The sequence below is a fragment of the Cervus elaphus genome, chromosome 12 (genome assembly GCF_910594005.1).
Source record: "Cervus elaphus chromosome 12, mCerEla1.1, whole genome shotgun sequence".
NCBI lineage: Eukaryota > Metazoa > Chordata > Mammalia > Artiodactyla > Cervidae > Cervus > Cervus elaphus.
The window spans coordinates 17,410,434-17,425,682 of record NC_057826.1 but is presented as its reverse complement, the minus strand read 5'-3'; the positions used below and the strand labels follow the sequence as shown (position 1 = coordinate 17,425,682).

Sequence of the window (15,249 nt, the reverse complement as noted above, 5' to 3'; positions counted from 1 at the left end):
TTTGCCCCTGAGCCACTTGGGAAGCCCCATAACATCCTGTACTTCCCCATGTATGTAACCAGATACCACAGTATTGTGTCTGCCTGATTACTTGTCTAGTCCCTTCTAGGCTAAGCTTGGTGAGGAGGCAGTTTGTGCTGATCTTTTTCACCATGTGTACCACAACACCCACATGTAATGGACAATAAAGAAGTATTTGCCCAATGCATGAATGAATGAATGAAGCATTTATCAGCAGGCACTTATCACATACTGCATATACTGTTACTTCCCCGTTTTCCCAACTGCATTATAAACTTCCTGGGTCAGGAACTCTCACATACGATATCCCACTTAGCACCTACTCTGGTGTTAAGCACACAATGGACATCTATTCACTTGCTTATTAATTTGACAAGAGGGTATAGTGTGTTTCTTTCTGACTTACTTCACTCTAGGTTCATCCAACTCATTAGACTTGACTCAAATGTGTTCTTTTTTATGACTGAGTAGTATTCCATTGTATATATGTACCACAGTTTCTTTATCCACTCATTGGTCAATGGACATCTAGGTTGCCTCCATGTCTTGGCCATTGTAAACAGTGCTGCAAGGAACATTGGCGTACACGTGTCTTTTTCAGTTTCGGTTCCTTTGGGGTATAAAGAGAGAAACAAATATTGTATTAGTGCATATATATGGAATCTAGAAGAATGGTACTAATGAATCTATTCATAGAGCAGCAGTGGAGATGCAGACATATAGAACAGACTTATGGGCAAGATGGGGGGAGAAGAGGGAGAGGATGAGATAAATGGAGAGTAGCATGGATGCATATACAATAACATATGTAAATAGAGAGCCAATGGGAATTTGCTCTATGACTCAAGGAACTCAAACTGGGGCTCTGCAATAATCTAGAGGGGTAGGAATGAGTGGGAGGTGGGAGACTCAAAAGGGAGGGGATATATGTACACCTATGGCTAATTCATGTTGATGTATGACAGAAATCAAACCAATCATCACTCAGTTTAAAATAAATAAATATTATATATATATAAATAATATATATATATATATACACTACCAAAAAAATAAATAAATAAGGCAAGAGCAGCGAAGTGCAGAAAACTCACAGGGAATCAAGTGTGCTGCAGTTATTAACACTTGAGCACTCAATAGTATTTATTTAATTAAATTTAATTAAATTCAAATTATGATGACTTCCTTATTTGAAAGCTCAGAAAATATTAACTATGGACAAGTATGTAAAGTAACTATTTTGGAAGATAAAAATAATTCCAAAAAATTCTGTTGGTAATCCTACCTTATGAGAATTTCAAAAATGTTTTCTTTCATTTCTTTGCAATAATAATTATAAAAATGTCTGCTAAACACCCATCCTGAGGTTATCTCTGACTTATCTAAAAATAAACTTTGGTAATTAATTATGACTAATTAATTATGACTAAAACAAAAATTCTATTATATGATCACATTATAAATTTTAAGCTAAAAATTTTTAAGCGAATCAATTTAAATTGATTTGAAATAAATTAACTATTTTAATTAGCTACAATTATTTAATTAGTTTGAACTAACATAAATATAATCTGAACAAACACTGCAAGATAAAGACATAGAACGTTGAATATTTCAAGGACACGAGATTCCCTGGTTGTACTTTACAGTCAATACCTACCTCCTACAATGAACTCCTCTTCCATCTTCTATCAGCATAGATTATAGTTATGTTTTCTTGTATTTTGCACATACATTGAATCTTGCATTTAAAAAAAGAGTGTATAGTGTGTTACAATGAGGAAGGCCACTGTGGAGCTTAGGAGGAGGGATGTTGGAGAGGAGGAAGCTGGTAAAGAGTCTGATTGAAACCCCCCAACTACTTAAATTTTTTGTATCTTACAGTGGGTGTAGATATGGTCTTACTCACAGAAAAAAAGTATTTTATTACCTGCTTAATAAAAGATGTTTTTATATTTCCAGTTTCAGGGCAAGAGGAGAAGAGGGCAACAGAGGATGAGATGGTTGGATGGCATCACTGACTCAATGGACATGAGTTTGCAAAAACTCAGGGTGATGGTAAAGGACAGGAAAGTCTGGCATGCTGCAGTCCATGGGGTCACAAAGAGTCGGACACGACTTAGTGACTTAATATCAAAGAGAGCAAAGAATCAAAGTTCAAAAATAGATTTTTGAAAAAGCTTCTAACATGGAGGAGCAAGAAGAAGAGAGCAGGAGGGAAATAATAACAAGACCAAATAATTCCAATGGGTCAGCATCTTAGCCAAGGAGGAGTTGCCTCATGTGTTCTGTAATATGTGTGGTTTGACAGAAATGAGAGTCCTCTTCCCTCCTGTTAAAGGATAACTATTTTTTAAAAAGTAAAATCATGATTCATATAAATGTAAAATTAGCATGTGTCCAAGATTTATTTAAGTGAAAGTGAAAGAAAGTTGCTCAGTTGTATTTGACTCTTTGCAACCCCATGGAGTGTAGCTCACAAGGCTCCTCTGTTCATGGAATTCTCCAGGGGAGGATACTGGAGTGGGTTGCCATTTGCTTCTCCAGGGGATCATCCTGACCCGGGGATTGAACCTGGGTCTCCTGCATTAAGGCAGATTCTTTAACAACTGAACCACCAGGGAAGACTGTAAGATTTATTTAACTCATTAATTAATGAAGAAAACAATAAGATATTATAACTGATTTAAAAGATAATCCAGAGAGTAGACATATACATATTTCAGCAACACTGAAATTAATTTGCTTAATAGACACAACACTGGTTTTTTAGGTGTGGAGGAGAAAGTTCAGTTGCACTCAAGGAACAACTTGCATTTATATTTCTATGGACAATAATCATTTACACCGTTATCAGTTTTTTTCACAGCTCACAGAGTTGGAAATTAGCTCAAAGACAATGAAAGGTGGAGATATTCTGAATGACTGGGTACCTAGTAAACTTTCACACCAAGTTCCAAGTCTTTCACAATTTTTCTTGATGCTTATAAACCCTGCAACTTATTCTCCAACATAAGACTTCATTGTGTGTTCTTTTTTTTTTTTTTTTTAAAGATTAACCATACAAAGCTAAAATCTCTGGGCTACATGAATAAAATAACTGAGTGGAATAAAAATTCCAGTTCTATATATGGCTTATGTGCCCCAAAAGCCAACGTGATTTTTAAAATATAACTCTCAAAAAAAAAAATAAATAAATAAAATAAAATATAACTCTCATGTCCTCCTCAAAATAATATATCTGGTATTTAACTTTTTTGTTATAATGAAATATATTATGAATATAACAAGTTTACAGGATAATACAAGAAACATCCAGGGAATTCCCTGGCAGTCCAGTGGTTAGGTCTCCATGTTCTCACTGCAGAGGGCCCGGGTTGGGATCTAAGATTGAGCAAGCCCCACAGTGCAGGCAAAAAGAAAAAATAGGAATGGAAAAAAGAAACATCCCGATACTCTTTACTCAGTTTGAGAAATACAATTATATTTTCCCCTTTTCTGGATGGTGTTTCTGTCCCTCCAGAAGTAATCATTCTCCGTGCGCATTGGGAGTTTACCATTCCCTTGCATGTTTCTATGCTTTTGCAACAGAAATTGTACCCATAAACAACACACAGTATTGTTTTGCATCTTTTAAAACTAAACGGAATCAAACTGTTGTTTCTTTCCTTCCTTTCCCTGCTTTTTCTGTTCAACATTATGTTTCTGAGGTTTTAGATTTGATATTTGCTCCCCTCCATGCCTCTTTTGATGCACACAAAAACCTCAAGCCCTTCTTTAAAATTATTTGGAACTAAAAAATAAAACTAAATAGACTTCCAGGTACTTACCTGGTGGTCCAGTGGTTAAGACTCCAAGCTCCCAATGCATGGGGCACAAGTGCAATCCCTGCTTGGCAAACTAGGTCCCATGTGCCACAACTAAAGATCCCACACACGACAATGAAGATCCTTCACAGCCAAATAAAAATAAATAATATTCTTCTGGTTATGGAGAAATACGAGATTGGCAAATCCACTCCCCACAAAACCAAACTATAAAGTGGGACAAAATTAACATAAACAGCCAGCTCGTGCTCTGGAAAGTCACCAAGGGCATATAACAATCTGAGAAACATTTACACTTGAGGTAAACTGCTGATATTTCAGGTAAGAACAGTGGAATCTGAAGTGTTTTGGCTGGGAGCTACTCCTATCTCCTCCACCACCCCAGCTCAATTTATGGGAGGTTCTGCCAGGATAGGGCAGGCCATTAGTAGTTTTTCTGCTGTGGCTGAAGGGAGACACTTTCTCTGGAGTAGTGATCCTTCCAGCCCTTTCCAGAAGCTTTTCCAAAGAAGTAAAAAGCTCAGAGGTGCAACTACCAAGTGCTCCAGCCTGTTTAATGATTCTTATACCCTTGCTCACCATCCTAGTCATCTTTCAGCTTCTAAGTACTATGATTTATACTGAGCTATTAGCTCTGATGTGAATAAAATATAAATAGCAGTCATTGCACCTATCTAATTCAGAATGGACTCCCTTAGGGTTTGAAGTCCTTGGAGATCCCAGGTCTCCCAGGAACAAGCCTTGCTCGACCTAGTTCAACACAAAACACGGTAATTAACAACTATGAAATTGAGAAACCAGCTCACACTGGGTAATCCATCTTTCAGCAAATTGCGGTTCCTTGGGAAAGAAAAGACAGCCCTGTTGTAAGGGAAGGGGTCCTGGGCCAGCAGTCTGGAGAGACTATCTATAAACTCCAGCACTGCCCCTAACCAGCTGAAAGGTGGATGATCCAATCACAGCAGTTCTCTGTGTCTCAGTTTCCTCAGTCTATAAAAAGAAGGGTAAACTTGTCGGGCCTGTGAACTGGCTGTGATTTTCCAATCCGAGGCTCAGGGAGAAATCCATAAAACAAAATTCCTTCTAGGGCCTGCTGGAAATGAACCCACTGGTCAAGGATGAACGGTTTGTTCTTTGTATCTTGCCAATAGGGGCAGCCACAGGGCACCAATCCCGGTTAATTTATTAATACCCTTCGCCCAGACATGTGACTAGTTTCCAGATGTCCGCACCGTCCCAGCCTAAATTCCAAAAGCCCGCCCCTGGGCAGGGACAGAGGTGAAGAGCTGAGGTCTAGTCGTGCGCCTGCGTACTGCGGCCGGAGGGCAGAGGTCGCCCGGCTAGACCCGTGCAGATTTCCGCAAAGCGCGCGAGACTTCCTCCCGAGCTCGTCAGCGGTGAGTGAGAGGCGCTGGGGGTTGCAGGCCGAGCTGTTAAGGGTGGGGTTCCCGCGTGTGGGTCGGGCCTTCTGGGGGAGGAGGATCAAGGAGAACAGGGGCGGGCCCCTTCCTCACCGGGAGAACGTCCCGGCTTCCTCCCGGGGCTGGCGAGACCCTGGCATCATTGCCTAGGTCACTGGGATAGGGAATGCTTGAGGAGAAGCAGAGCTTTTTTTTTTTTTTTTCCTTTTAAAAGAATTGTTGGTAGTAAGCAACTGGTGTGCTGCAGTCTATGGGGTCGCAGAGTCGGACACGACTGAGCGACTGAACAACAAAAGCCACCTCAAGTTTGGCCAGAGATGTGTCTAAGGTGCCCTTGGGACGTTCATTTAGCAGATATTTAATGGGCACCTGGGCTTCCCTGCTGGCTCAGTCAGTAAAGAAAGCGCCCACAATGCAGGAGACCTGGGTTTGATCCCTGGGTTGGGAAGAGCCTCTGGAGAAGGAAATGGCAACCCACTCCAGTATTCTTGCCTGGACAATGCCCATGGACGGAGAACCTGGTGGGCTACAGTCCATGGGGTCGCAAAGAGTCGGGATACAACTGAGTGACTAACACTAATGGGCACCTACTATGTGCCAGGCATAGAGGGTGAACATAAATCACTGAACTAAACAGGCATGAGTCCCTTGCCTTTGTGGTGGTAATATTCTGGGAAATCAGTTTGAAATTCTGGGCTGAAGATTTTTTTTTAGTAATTTACATAGGAGTGAGTGGTTGGTGGTGGGAGTCCTAGAGGAAGGTGAGAAAACAAAGATCCAATCAGGAATCCCCACGTACTAGACTTGGGGAAAGGAAGAAGGAAACCAGAAATAGCAAAGGAGAGGAGAGCCGTCATCTCAGAAAGTGGAGGAAATCCCAGAGATTTACACCTTTGGTAATAATACCCTGGGCAATAGTCATTTGTGGTGGAATAATTGAGCTAAATCATGATAGTGAACTTTTTTTTTTTTTTAAAAGGTGTTAGGAAGCTCCTGTTACGGCAGTGGTGTGTGTTGTGTTTGCAGCCTGTTGGGCCGCGGTCTATGGGGTTGCAAAGAGTTGGACAGGACTGAGAGACTAACACACTAGTGACTTCGTTGGGTTTCTCGGGTGGCGCTGGTGGTAAAGAACCCGCCTGCCAATGCATGAGACATAAGAGACTCCGGTTTGATCCCTGGGTCGGGAATCCCAGGGTATGGCAACCCATTCCAGTATTCTTGCCTGGAGAATCCCTTGGGCAGAGGAGTCTAACCGGCTGCAGTCCATAGGGTCGCAAACAGTGGGACAGGACTGAAGCGACTTAGCCCATGCAGTGTCTTCATTATCAGTTGTGTGATCATGGACAAGTTATTCAACCTCTGTGCCTCTTTTTCCTCCTCTATACAATGGGAACAGTAACAGTACTGTCCTCAGAGGGTCGTTGGGTGGCGGGTTAAAGGAGCCAATGGCTATTAAGTCCTTAGTCCTGGCACTTAAGAACATTCAGAAAACAGGCTGAGAGAAGGAACTCTCCCCAAATTCTAGGTGATTAGAAGCAGGACATGTAGTCTGCTCTTCCTAGTTCAGTGCCCTTCCCCTTCTATTAGGCTGCAAGGTAGACATTCAGATAACACTCTCTTTTTAAGGGGTGCTAGAATTTTTTAGTTGATAATTGACCTTGTATTATTTTGGAATATTGTGCTTTACTGTGCTTAGTTGCTCAGTCGTGTCCGACTCTTTGTGACCCCGTGGACTGTAACCCACCAGGCTCCTCTGTCCATGTAGATTCCCCAGGCAAGAATACTGGAGTGGGTTGCCATACCCTTCAATCCTTCCCAACGCCAGGATTGAACCCAGGTCTCTTGCATTGCAGGTGGATTCTTTATGGCCTGAGCCACCAGGGAATATTGCTTACCACCAATTAAGAACCTACTTTATGTCATATCTGGCGAATATGGTTTGCTTGATGTCAGTCAATAAGGACTTCCGTTTTTCTCCTCCCATTTGGGGTGAATTTAACACCACCACCACCCTTCTTTCAGATCTAGAGCTGGTGTATCATATTTTAGATTTTAATTTTGGAACTAAATATCTTTTTGTTTTAAATGTGGTGTTTGTGGAGTGTGTCAGTTGCCAACAATGTAATTTGCACCCGTGACTTACTTTGATAGCACTCGTAATGGAATAACCTCTTCTCCCATCTTACGCCTCTCTTTATGTTTTTTCTTATGCTTTCTTTTTGCTTTCAGTAGGGATCCGTCTTTTATATCTCCAGTATCCTTTTCATCTTCCGTAGAGACTTCTAATTCTAAATTAACAAGAAATAAAGACATGAGTTTAGAAGAAAACCTTCCTTATCTAACCATAAACATAAAGTCAGAAATACCTTTGTTTTCTTTACAAACTTCTGGAGCTTCTTTTTTAACGTTGTCTTTCTGAGACACTTTCTTAGCTTTCGTTCTGGGAGTGAGGCAGTCTGCATCTTCAGAGCCGCTTCTTTTCCTCTTTCCTGCTTTGACTAAAGGTTGTGGACCTACCTCAATAGCTTTTGCAGCCTGTTCTTTTGTTTCAAATTCCACGAAGGCAAATCCCTTTGGGTCCCCAGTAGACTTATAATGTGGTATGCTTATATAAACAACTGCCACATTTCCCAAATACTCTCTCAATCCTGCTGTGGTTAACATTTTTGGGAAGTAGTTCCTATGATAAATTAGTAATAAATAAAGTGTTAAAAACCTTAAAAAAAAAATGTGTTGTTTGTTGTGCTATTGAGAGGTACTGCATGATTATCCTACATTAGTTAATTGTAGTGTTTGGCACTTGAAAACTTTCTAATTTAATACAGAGGGAAAGACTAGTAGTTTACTTTTCATGCTGATAAGGAGTATTTGGACAAGGCTACCGTGTGCATCATTTGAAGAAATAAAGCATACATTGAAAGTAATTAGAGAAAAGGGTGACAGATATGAAACCTCATTTGAAAAGACTCCTTTGGTTGAAAATTTAGCTATCATGGTGTTGTTAAACACCACTTAAGGTCAGTTTTCTTTGGATCCGGTGTCAGTTTGGAAAACTTTGTTTTTTAACCCCTGCGTAATTTATACACAAGGTGATTCAACAGAAGATTTTCTTTTAAAAATATATTTAGCCCTGTAAGACATTATAGAGTTCCTGCTGTGATAAAACAGAGTGCATACAACACCACCTTAGAAAAGTGCTTAAACCCTTTAAGACTCATTTTCCTCATATATAAATTGGGGATAATAATAAAAACACCTAATAGAATCGTTAAATATATTAAATACTATATGAATATGTATGTGCATGTATATATGTATATTTCATAGCATAACAGTCCTTGGTACACAGAGTAACAGTAACAGTCTGTTTTCATTTTTAGTGATGGATAAAGTAAGAAGGTCCAAGGCAGATAGTGCCAGCACTGGAACTTTGTTTTACTTCTTTCATTAGCTCAAATTGTAAACCCAGAATAAATTGATCTTTTTTCATTTACTTAGCCATCCTGCATTACATAACTTCCTAGAAGGTGAGGATTTTAAAATGCTTTTGATATGTTACTTTTATAATCAGCAAAACTATTAAGAAATTTCCGTTTTGATAAATAAAAGAGTTTTTGAAAATGTGGCTACATCGCAGTTAAGCAGTAGATTAACTGGCTAACTCTAGAGGAATATATCATATTGTTTTCTTTTAATCAAGCCACAGTAGGAGCCTTAATCATGATGACATGAAGATGAGTGTGTTTGAATTATGAGGCTAAAACATTTTATTCTACTCAATCTTCAGTAAATTTGTTCCTGTTAGCCAAATATTGTAATTAGATTTAGTCTTTTTCACATACTTGCTTTAGGAGGCAAACTCTGACAGGAAACTATAATCTTTTTTTTTTTTTTTTTTTGCAACTATAATCTTTTTTGGATCCTAAATATGATTTTTCCTTTCCTCGTTCAGAAACACAAGTGTACTTTTTTTTTTAGCTTTTAAATTGTTGAATATATCATTACTTTCTTGTGATTTAAAATGTTTCTGTTTATAGGAGTTATTTTATACAGAAGTCTTGTGAGACCGCTGTGCAAACAAGGTGATGATTGTACAAAGAGTGGTATTGAATTCCAGACCTGGTATGTATTTGTCTGTGATGTCTGTGATGTATTTGTCTGAACAGCTGTGGTCTTTAATAATTATTAATGCAAATGGAGTAGCAAAAAGTAGTAATATATGTCAATGTGGTAAATGAAGGAAGGAAGATATTAACACTAGTTGAGATCTTAGAGGAAATTCTTTAAACAATATTATCATTTTTAAAATAATTATCAAGGCCACTTGTTGAAGAAATAAGGTATTTTAAAGTTATTACAATATTTAGAAGATTGTATTACAAATATATTTGGCTTTTGTTTTTTGTTTATAATGTGTAATATTGATTCTTAAGATGTGCTTTTCTGTTTTATGTGAAAGTCACTGACCTTTTGCATTAGTCAGATACCCGACATCTAACCTGAACCACAGAAGCTTAGGTGTGGAAGTAACCTGAGAGGTTTGGGCCTATGGTCCCTTGGTTTTGGTGTTTACCTAGCATGTGACCTGGGGAAGACACTTATCTTTTCTCAGTTTTAGAGAGCAATTCGATTAAAATGTCTGCATTAAAAAAATAAATAAAATAAAATGTCTGCATTCCATTTTTGCTTTAGAAATTTGATGATTCAATGAACAGGAAGTTTTTCATGTTGATGTTTGATAGAAACCAAAACAATGCTATAAAGCAATTATCCTTAAATTAAAAATAAATAAATTTGAAAAAATGAATAGGAAGTTTTGATTATATTCATTTAAGTTTCTGTTGTCATCTTAAAATGAGGAAGGATAGTTTACCGGTTTACTTTGGCTAATGCGGTGTTTCTGCTACCTTGTAAATTTTAATTTTCCTAGTTAAAAAAAAAACTGGCTGTGCTTTTTTGCTTTTTGAAATCCTTTTATAATTTTGTAACAGATGAGGTGATTTACCTTAAAAAAGATTTTGACATTGATAGCAACATGCCAAAGGAACTTCTTGGAGAAAGCCAAGAGCAGTTGAAACTGAAGAATTTATGCTGAGCTACAGAGAAATTTCAAAGCAATAGATTTATTCACATGTGTATTTAGGGAGTGCTGTAAGTCCTAGAGTGACCATGTAAAGAATAATAAATAACTCTATGGGAAAATGCCTTTTTGATTTTATATCTTTGTCTAATATTTTAGGAAAAAATGGTCTTCCAGTGGCAGAAAATTTCCGAGTAGAAGAAGTAAACTTACCAGATTGTGTCAATGAAGGACAAGTACAAGTCAGAACTCTTTATCTTTCTGTGGATCCTTACATGGTAAGAATCAGGGTTTTGTGATCTTGTGAAAATAATTTTATATCCATATTTTTTCATGTTGCATCTGAAGTTTATTTTATTTTTAAAACTTATTTATTATTTTTGTTTTAAAAATATTTATTTATTTATCTTGACTGAGCTGGATCTTAGCTGCAGCATGCAGTATCTAATTCCCTGACCAGGGATCAAACCCAGGTTCCCTGCATTGGGACTGCAGAGTCTTAGTCACTGGACCACCAAGGAGGTCCTACATCTGAATTTTATTGTATAATCCTCATGATTAATAAATATTTGAGCAATATATCTTGATACCTGTAAATTACAAATTACCTTTGTGTTTATTCACTGGTGTTATTAAGGAATGTTACAGAAGGAATGTTTTCATAATAGTAGTGCATGTGATTAGTCAGTGTCTTTCAAAAGTCCAGATCACTTCCTAGTACTAAGTAAAACTTGAGATAGTAAATTAAGATGGGAAATCCTCTCAGACTCTGTACAAACTCTTTATTCTAGTAGGTGTCTTTTGAAAGGAACAAACTCACTGATGCTACTTCCAGATAAAGGAGGTTTATTGAAAAGAAGTTATATGTTGCCAAGGTCTACAGCTGAGAAGCCATCAGGCACATGAACTTCAGTTCAGTTCAGTCACTCAGTCGTGTCCAACTCTGCGACCCCATGAATCGCAGCACGCCAGGCTTCCCTGCCCATCACCAACTCCCGGAATTTACCCAAACTTATGTCCGTCGAGTCAGTGATGCCATCCAGCCATCTCATCCTCTGTCGTCCCCTTCTCCTCCTGCCCCCAATCCCTCCCAGCATCAGGGTCTTTTCCAATGAGTCAACTCTTCACATGAGGTGGTCAAAGTATTGGAGTTTCAGCTTCAGCATCAGTCCTTCCAGTGAACACCCAGGGCCACCCAAGACAGACGGGTCATGGTGGAGAGGTCTGACAGGATGTGGTCCACTGGAGAAGGGAATGGCAAACCACTTCAGTATGCTTGCCTTGAGAACCCCATGAACAGTATGAAAAGGCAAAATGATAGGATACTGAAAGAGGAACTCCCCAGGTCGGTGGGTGCCCAATATGCTACTGGAGATCAGTGGAGAAATAACTCCAGAAAGAATGAAGGGATGGAGCTAAAGCAAAAACAATACCCAGTTGTGGATGTGACTGGTGATAGAAGCAAGCTCCGATGCTGTAAAGAGCAATATTGCATAGGAACCTGGAATGTTAGGTCCATGAATCAAAGCAAATTGGAAGTGGTCAAACAGGATAGGACAAGAGTGAACGTCAACATTCTAGGTATCAGTGAACTAAAATGGACTGGAATGGGTGAACTTAACTCAGATGACCATTCTATCTACTACTGTGGGCAGGAATCCCTTAGAAGAAATGGAGTAGCCATCATGGTCAACAAAAGAGTCTGAAATGCAGTACTTGGATGCACATGAACTTAGGCTTTATAAACATGGATGGTTTTACTTCTTGCTTTCCTAGTGGATCCTTTTTGTTTCATTTTCTTGCCTATTACCCTGACTTAGAACCTCGAATATAGTGTTATAAGTGGCAAGAGTGGACATCCTTGCTTGATCCTGATCTTAAGGGGGAAACATTCAGTCTTTCACCAGTAAGCTTGTTGTTAGCTATGGGATTTTTCTAGATGCCCTTTATCTAGGCTGAGGAGATTTCCTTCTATTCCTGGTTTTTTTAATTGTTTTTATCATCAAGGGACATTGGATAATTTTTATGGTGGTAACATGCATGTAAATATAAAGGATGCTATTCTAACTATTTTTAAGTGTATATTTAAGGGCATTCACAGTATTGTACAGCCATTGGCACTTTCTGTTTCCAGGACTTTGTCATCATCTTAAACAGAAACTCTATGCTCATTAAACAATAAAATCCCAATTAACTCCTCCCCCAAAAGGGGGATTTGGATTTTGTCATATGCTTTTTCTGCTTCTATTGAAATGATTGTGTGGTTTTTGTCTTTTAATTCATTGATATGGTTTATTATATTAATTAACTTTCAGATGTTAAACCAATCCTGCATTCTTGGGGAAAAAAAATCCCACTCGGTCCTGCTGTGTAGTTCCTTTCCTTTGATATGTTGCTAGATTTATTTCACTATTGTTTTGTTGAGGCTTTTTGCATCCATAAGCTCATAAGACCATATTCATTGTTTTCTTTTGTGTTTGCCTGGTTTTGGTAATATGGCCTCATAAAATGAGTTGGAAAGTGTTCCCTCTTCTGTTTTCGGAAGAGTTTGTGAAGACTAGGTATTAATTTTTCTTTAAAAGATTGGTAGAATTTCCAATGAAAGCATCTGGCCTGGGCTTTTCTTTTTGGAAAGTTTGAAAGTTACTAATTCAGTGTCTTTATTTGTTGTAGGTTGGTAGTATTTTCTGTCTTGTTGAGTCAGCTTTAGTAGTTTGTGTCTTTCTGAGAATTTGTCCGTTTCATCTAAGTTGTGTAATTTATTGGCATATAGTTTTTCTTAGGATTGCCTTATCCTTCCTTATTTCTGAAAGGTAAGTGGTAGTAATGTCCTTTCTTTCATTTCCTGATTTTAACAATTGAAGTCTTGTTTATTTTTTTCTTTGTCAAGTCTAGCTAAAGCTTTGTCAATTTTGTTAGTCTTTTCAAAGGACCAACTTGTGGTTTTGTAGTTTTCTGTTTTTTTATTGCCTGTTTCATTAATTTCTGCTCTTCTTTGTCCTAGTTTTGTGGTACAAAGTAGTGCCTGTGAGTGTTTATTAAAATAAAAAGAGAATATAATTGCTTATTCTTTAAACTGTGTTAGATCAGTTGACTGAATTGGGGGAAAAGATTACATCCTTAGCTCAATTCCTGCATCACAATAAATTCCAACAGATAATGAAAAGTGAAAGGAATAAAAGAAACCATGAAGAATTTTAGGAAAAATATGGCTGAACAATTGAATAATGTTGGAAAATGAGAGACTTCCTAAAATGACAGCAAATCCAGATAATATGAAAGAACATGATTGATAAATGTGACTTAAAAAAATACTGTATTTAAACACAATAAAACAGTACATACAAAATCAAAAGTTAAATGGCAAACTTGCAGTAAAAATAAAAGCAACAAAAAGATAATAATGTCTGCTATGTAGAAAGCTCCTTCCTATACATTGATTTGTGAAAAGTAGAAGTTGGGCAAAGAACATTACAGTTTCTGTGCATATGTTTGCCTCCACATTTTGGCTTCTAGAGTGCCCTTGTAGAAGATGAATAGAACCCTGGCTTATCTCTTCTCAGGCTGCACTTACAGTGGGGACCCAACTGGCAGCATCACCTTCTGCCAGAACAGTTGGAGCCTCCGGAAGGTTCCTCGTCCTTTGGATCCATGACTGTAGCTCAGGCTTTATCTTCCAGTTTTAGACCTGTCACACTTGCTTATGCTTACAGTGGACTGCATCTTGATGACTTCATTCAGAATTCTTCCCAGGGGCAGCAAGAAGTTTTTCTTTATGGGATAGGGAAATGAGGTGATTATTGGTCTAGCACATTCTAAATAGACAAATTTTCAAGTTGAGACAGAGGAGTGAAATAGGTCACTCATTTCCCACGGACCTGAAGATGTGCCCTCTTTCAGCCAAGGCAAGCTCAGGCACGCTATGGGCCTTGTCACTCTAGACGGTGCAGAGTACATCACTTAAGGAGAATAATTATCACAAATTCATAAGGAAAATGACAGTGCAGTATCTAGTATTCAGAGTCAATTCCTGATGATGACTGGTTCAGATTTATTAAGACTTTTTATACTTCAGTGTACAAACACCTAGCTCAGAGCATTTAAGTATTACACATGCCCTAGTGAACACAGTGTAAAGAATATCACTTAAGCCCAGGATAATAAATACAAAATAAATTAAGAGAATAAAATAAAATTTACCAAAATAAAGCCCGGGTTCCAAGTTAGAAGTGTTTGGGTTTTTTGTCTTTTTATTTTTTTTAGAAGTATTTTAAAAATCAAACAGAGCAGATAGAAGTACAGTTGATTGTTGAACAACACAGATTTGAGCTGCAGGGGTCTACTCATGTGGGGATTTTTTTTTCACTAAATATGTACTGTAGTACTACACAATGTGAATCAAGGATGCAGAACAACCACAGCTAGAGAGGGCTGACTATAAGTTATAAATGGATTTACATGGATTTTTGACCTAGGGTGTCCTTAACCTCTTGTGTTGTTCAAGAGTCAGCTGTAGTTGAAAAACAAAAAGGAAGTGTTCTTCACAGAGTGTTTTGAGTTGGAACAAACTTCCCATTCAGCAGAATTCCCTTTGAGACTCTTACAGTGAGAAAAATTTATGACCCAAAGATTTTAGGGGTGGGGAAATGATGAAACAACAAGGATTATGACATGAATTAATGATTTTACTTCTAAACACCCCAACCTCAAAACAGCAAGCAAACAAACAAACAAAACCTCTTTTTCCTCCAGAGAAGTAAATAGCTCCTCCATCTACTCATTTCATGCTAGAAAGCACTGAATCCTTCTTTAGAAGTTTGTCTTTTCATTCTCCGCGTCTGTCTCTCAATCTTCAGGTCCTGTTCAGTTCAGTTCAGTTCAGTCGCTCAGTTGTGTCCGA

At 38.2% G+C, this 15,249-nt stretch overlaps 2 protein-coding genes across 3 annotated transcripts in view; one reads left to right on the top strand and one right to left on the bottom strand.

Moving 5' to 3' along the window:
- Positions 1-599: 599 nt before the first annotated feature.
- On the bottom strand, positions 600-7,933 carry LOC122705087 (la-related protein 7-like). The gene is made up of 3 exons (XM_043920294.1): positions 7,636-7,933; positions 7,413-7,557; positions 600-631 (listed from the first exon to the last, which is right to left on the bottom strand). Exons 1-3 carry the CDS (start codon positions 7,931-7,933, stop codon positions 619-621), a joined length of 456 nt encoding a protein of 151 aa, XP_043776229.1. The 3' UTR covers positions 600-618.
- The window catches only part of PTGR2 (prostaglandin reductase 2), a 25,380-nt gene continuing 15,243 nt past the window's right edge, over positions 5,113-15,249 (top strand). Inside the window, exons 1-3 of one of the 2 annotated variants that reach the window (XM_043919196.1) lie at positions 5,113-5,245; positions 9,307-9,391; positions 10,509-10,627. In XM_043919196.1, coding sequence (XP_043775131.1) covers positions 9,355-9,391; positions 10,509-10,627 — 156 coding nt within the window. In that variant the 5' untranslated portion in view covers positions 5,113-5,245; positions 9,307-9,354. Of the gene's footprint in view, positions 5,246-5,268; positions 5,288-9,306; positions 9,392-10,508; positions 10,628-15,249 lie in introns of those variants that run through there. The other variant, XM_043919197.1, reaches the window with a different exon arrangement.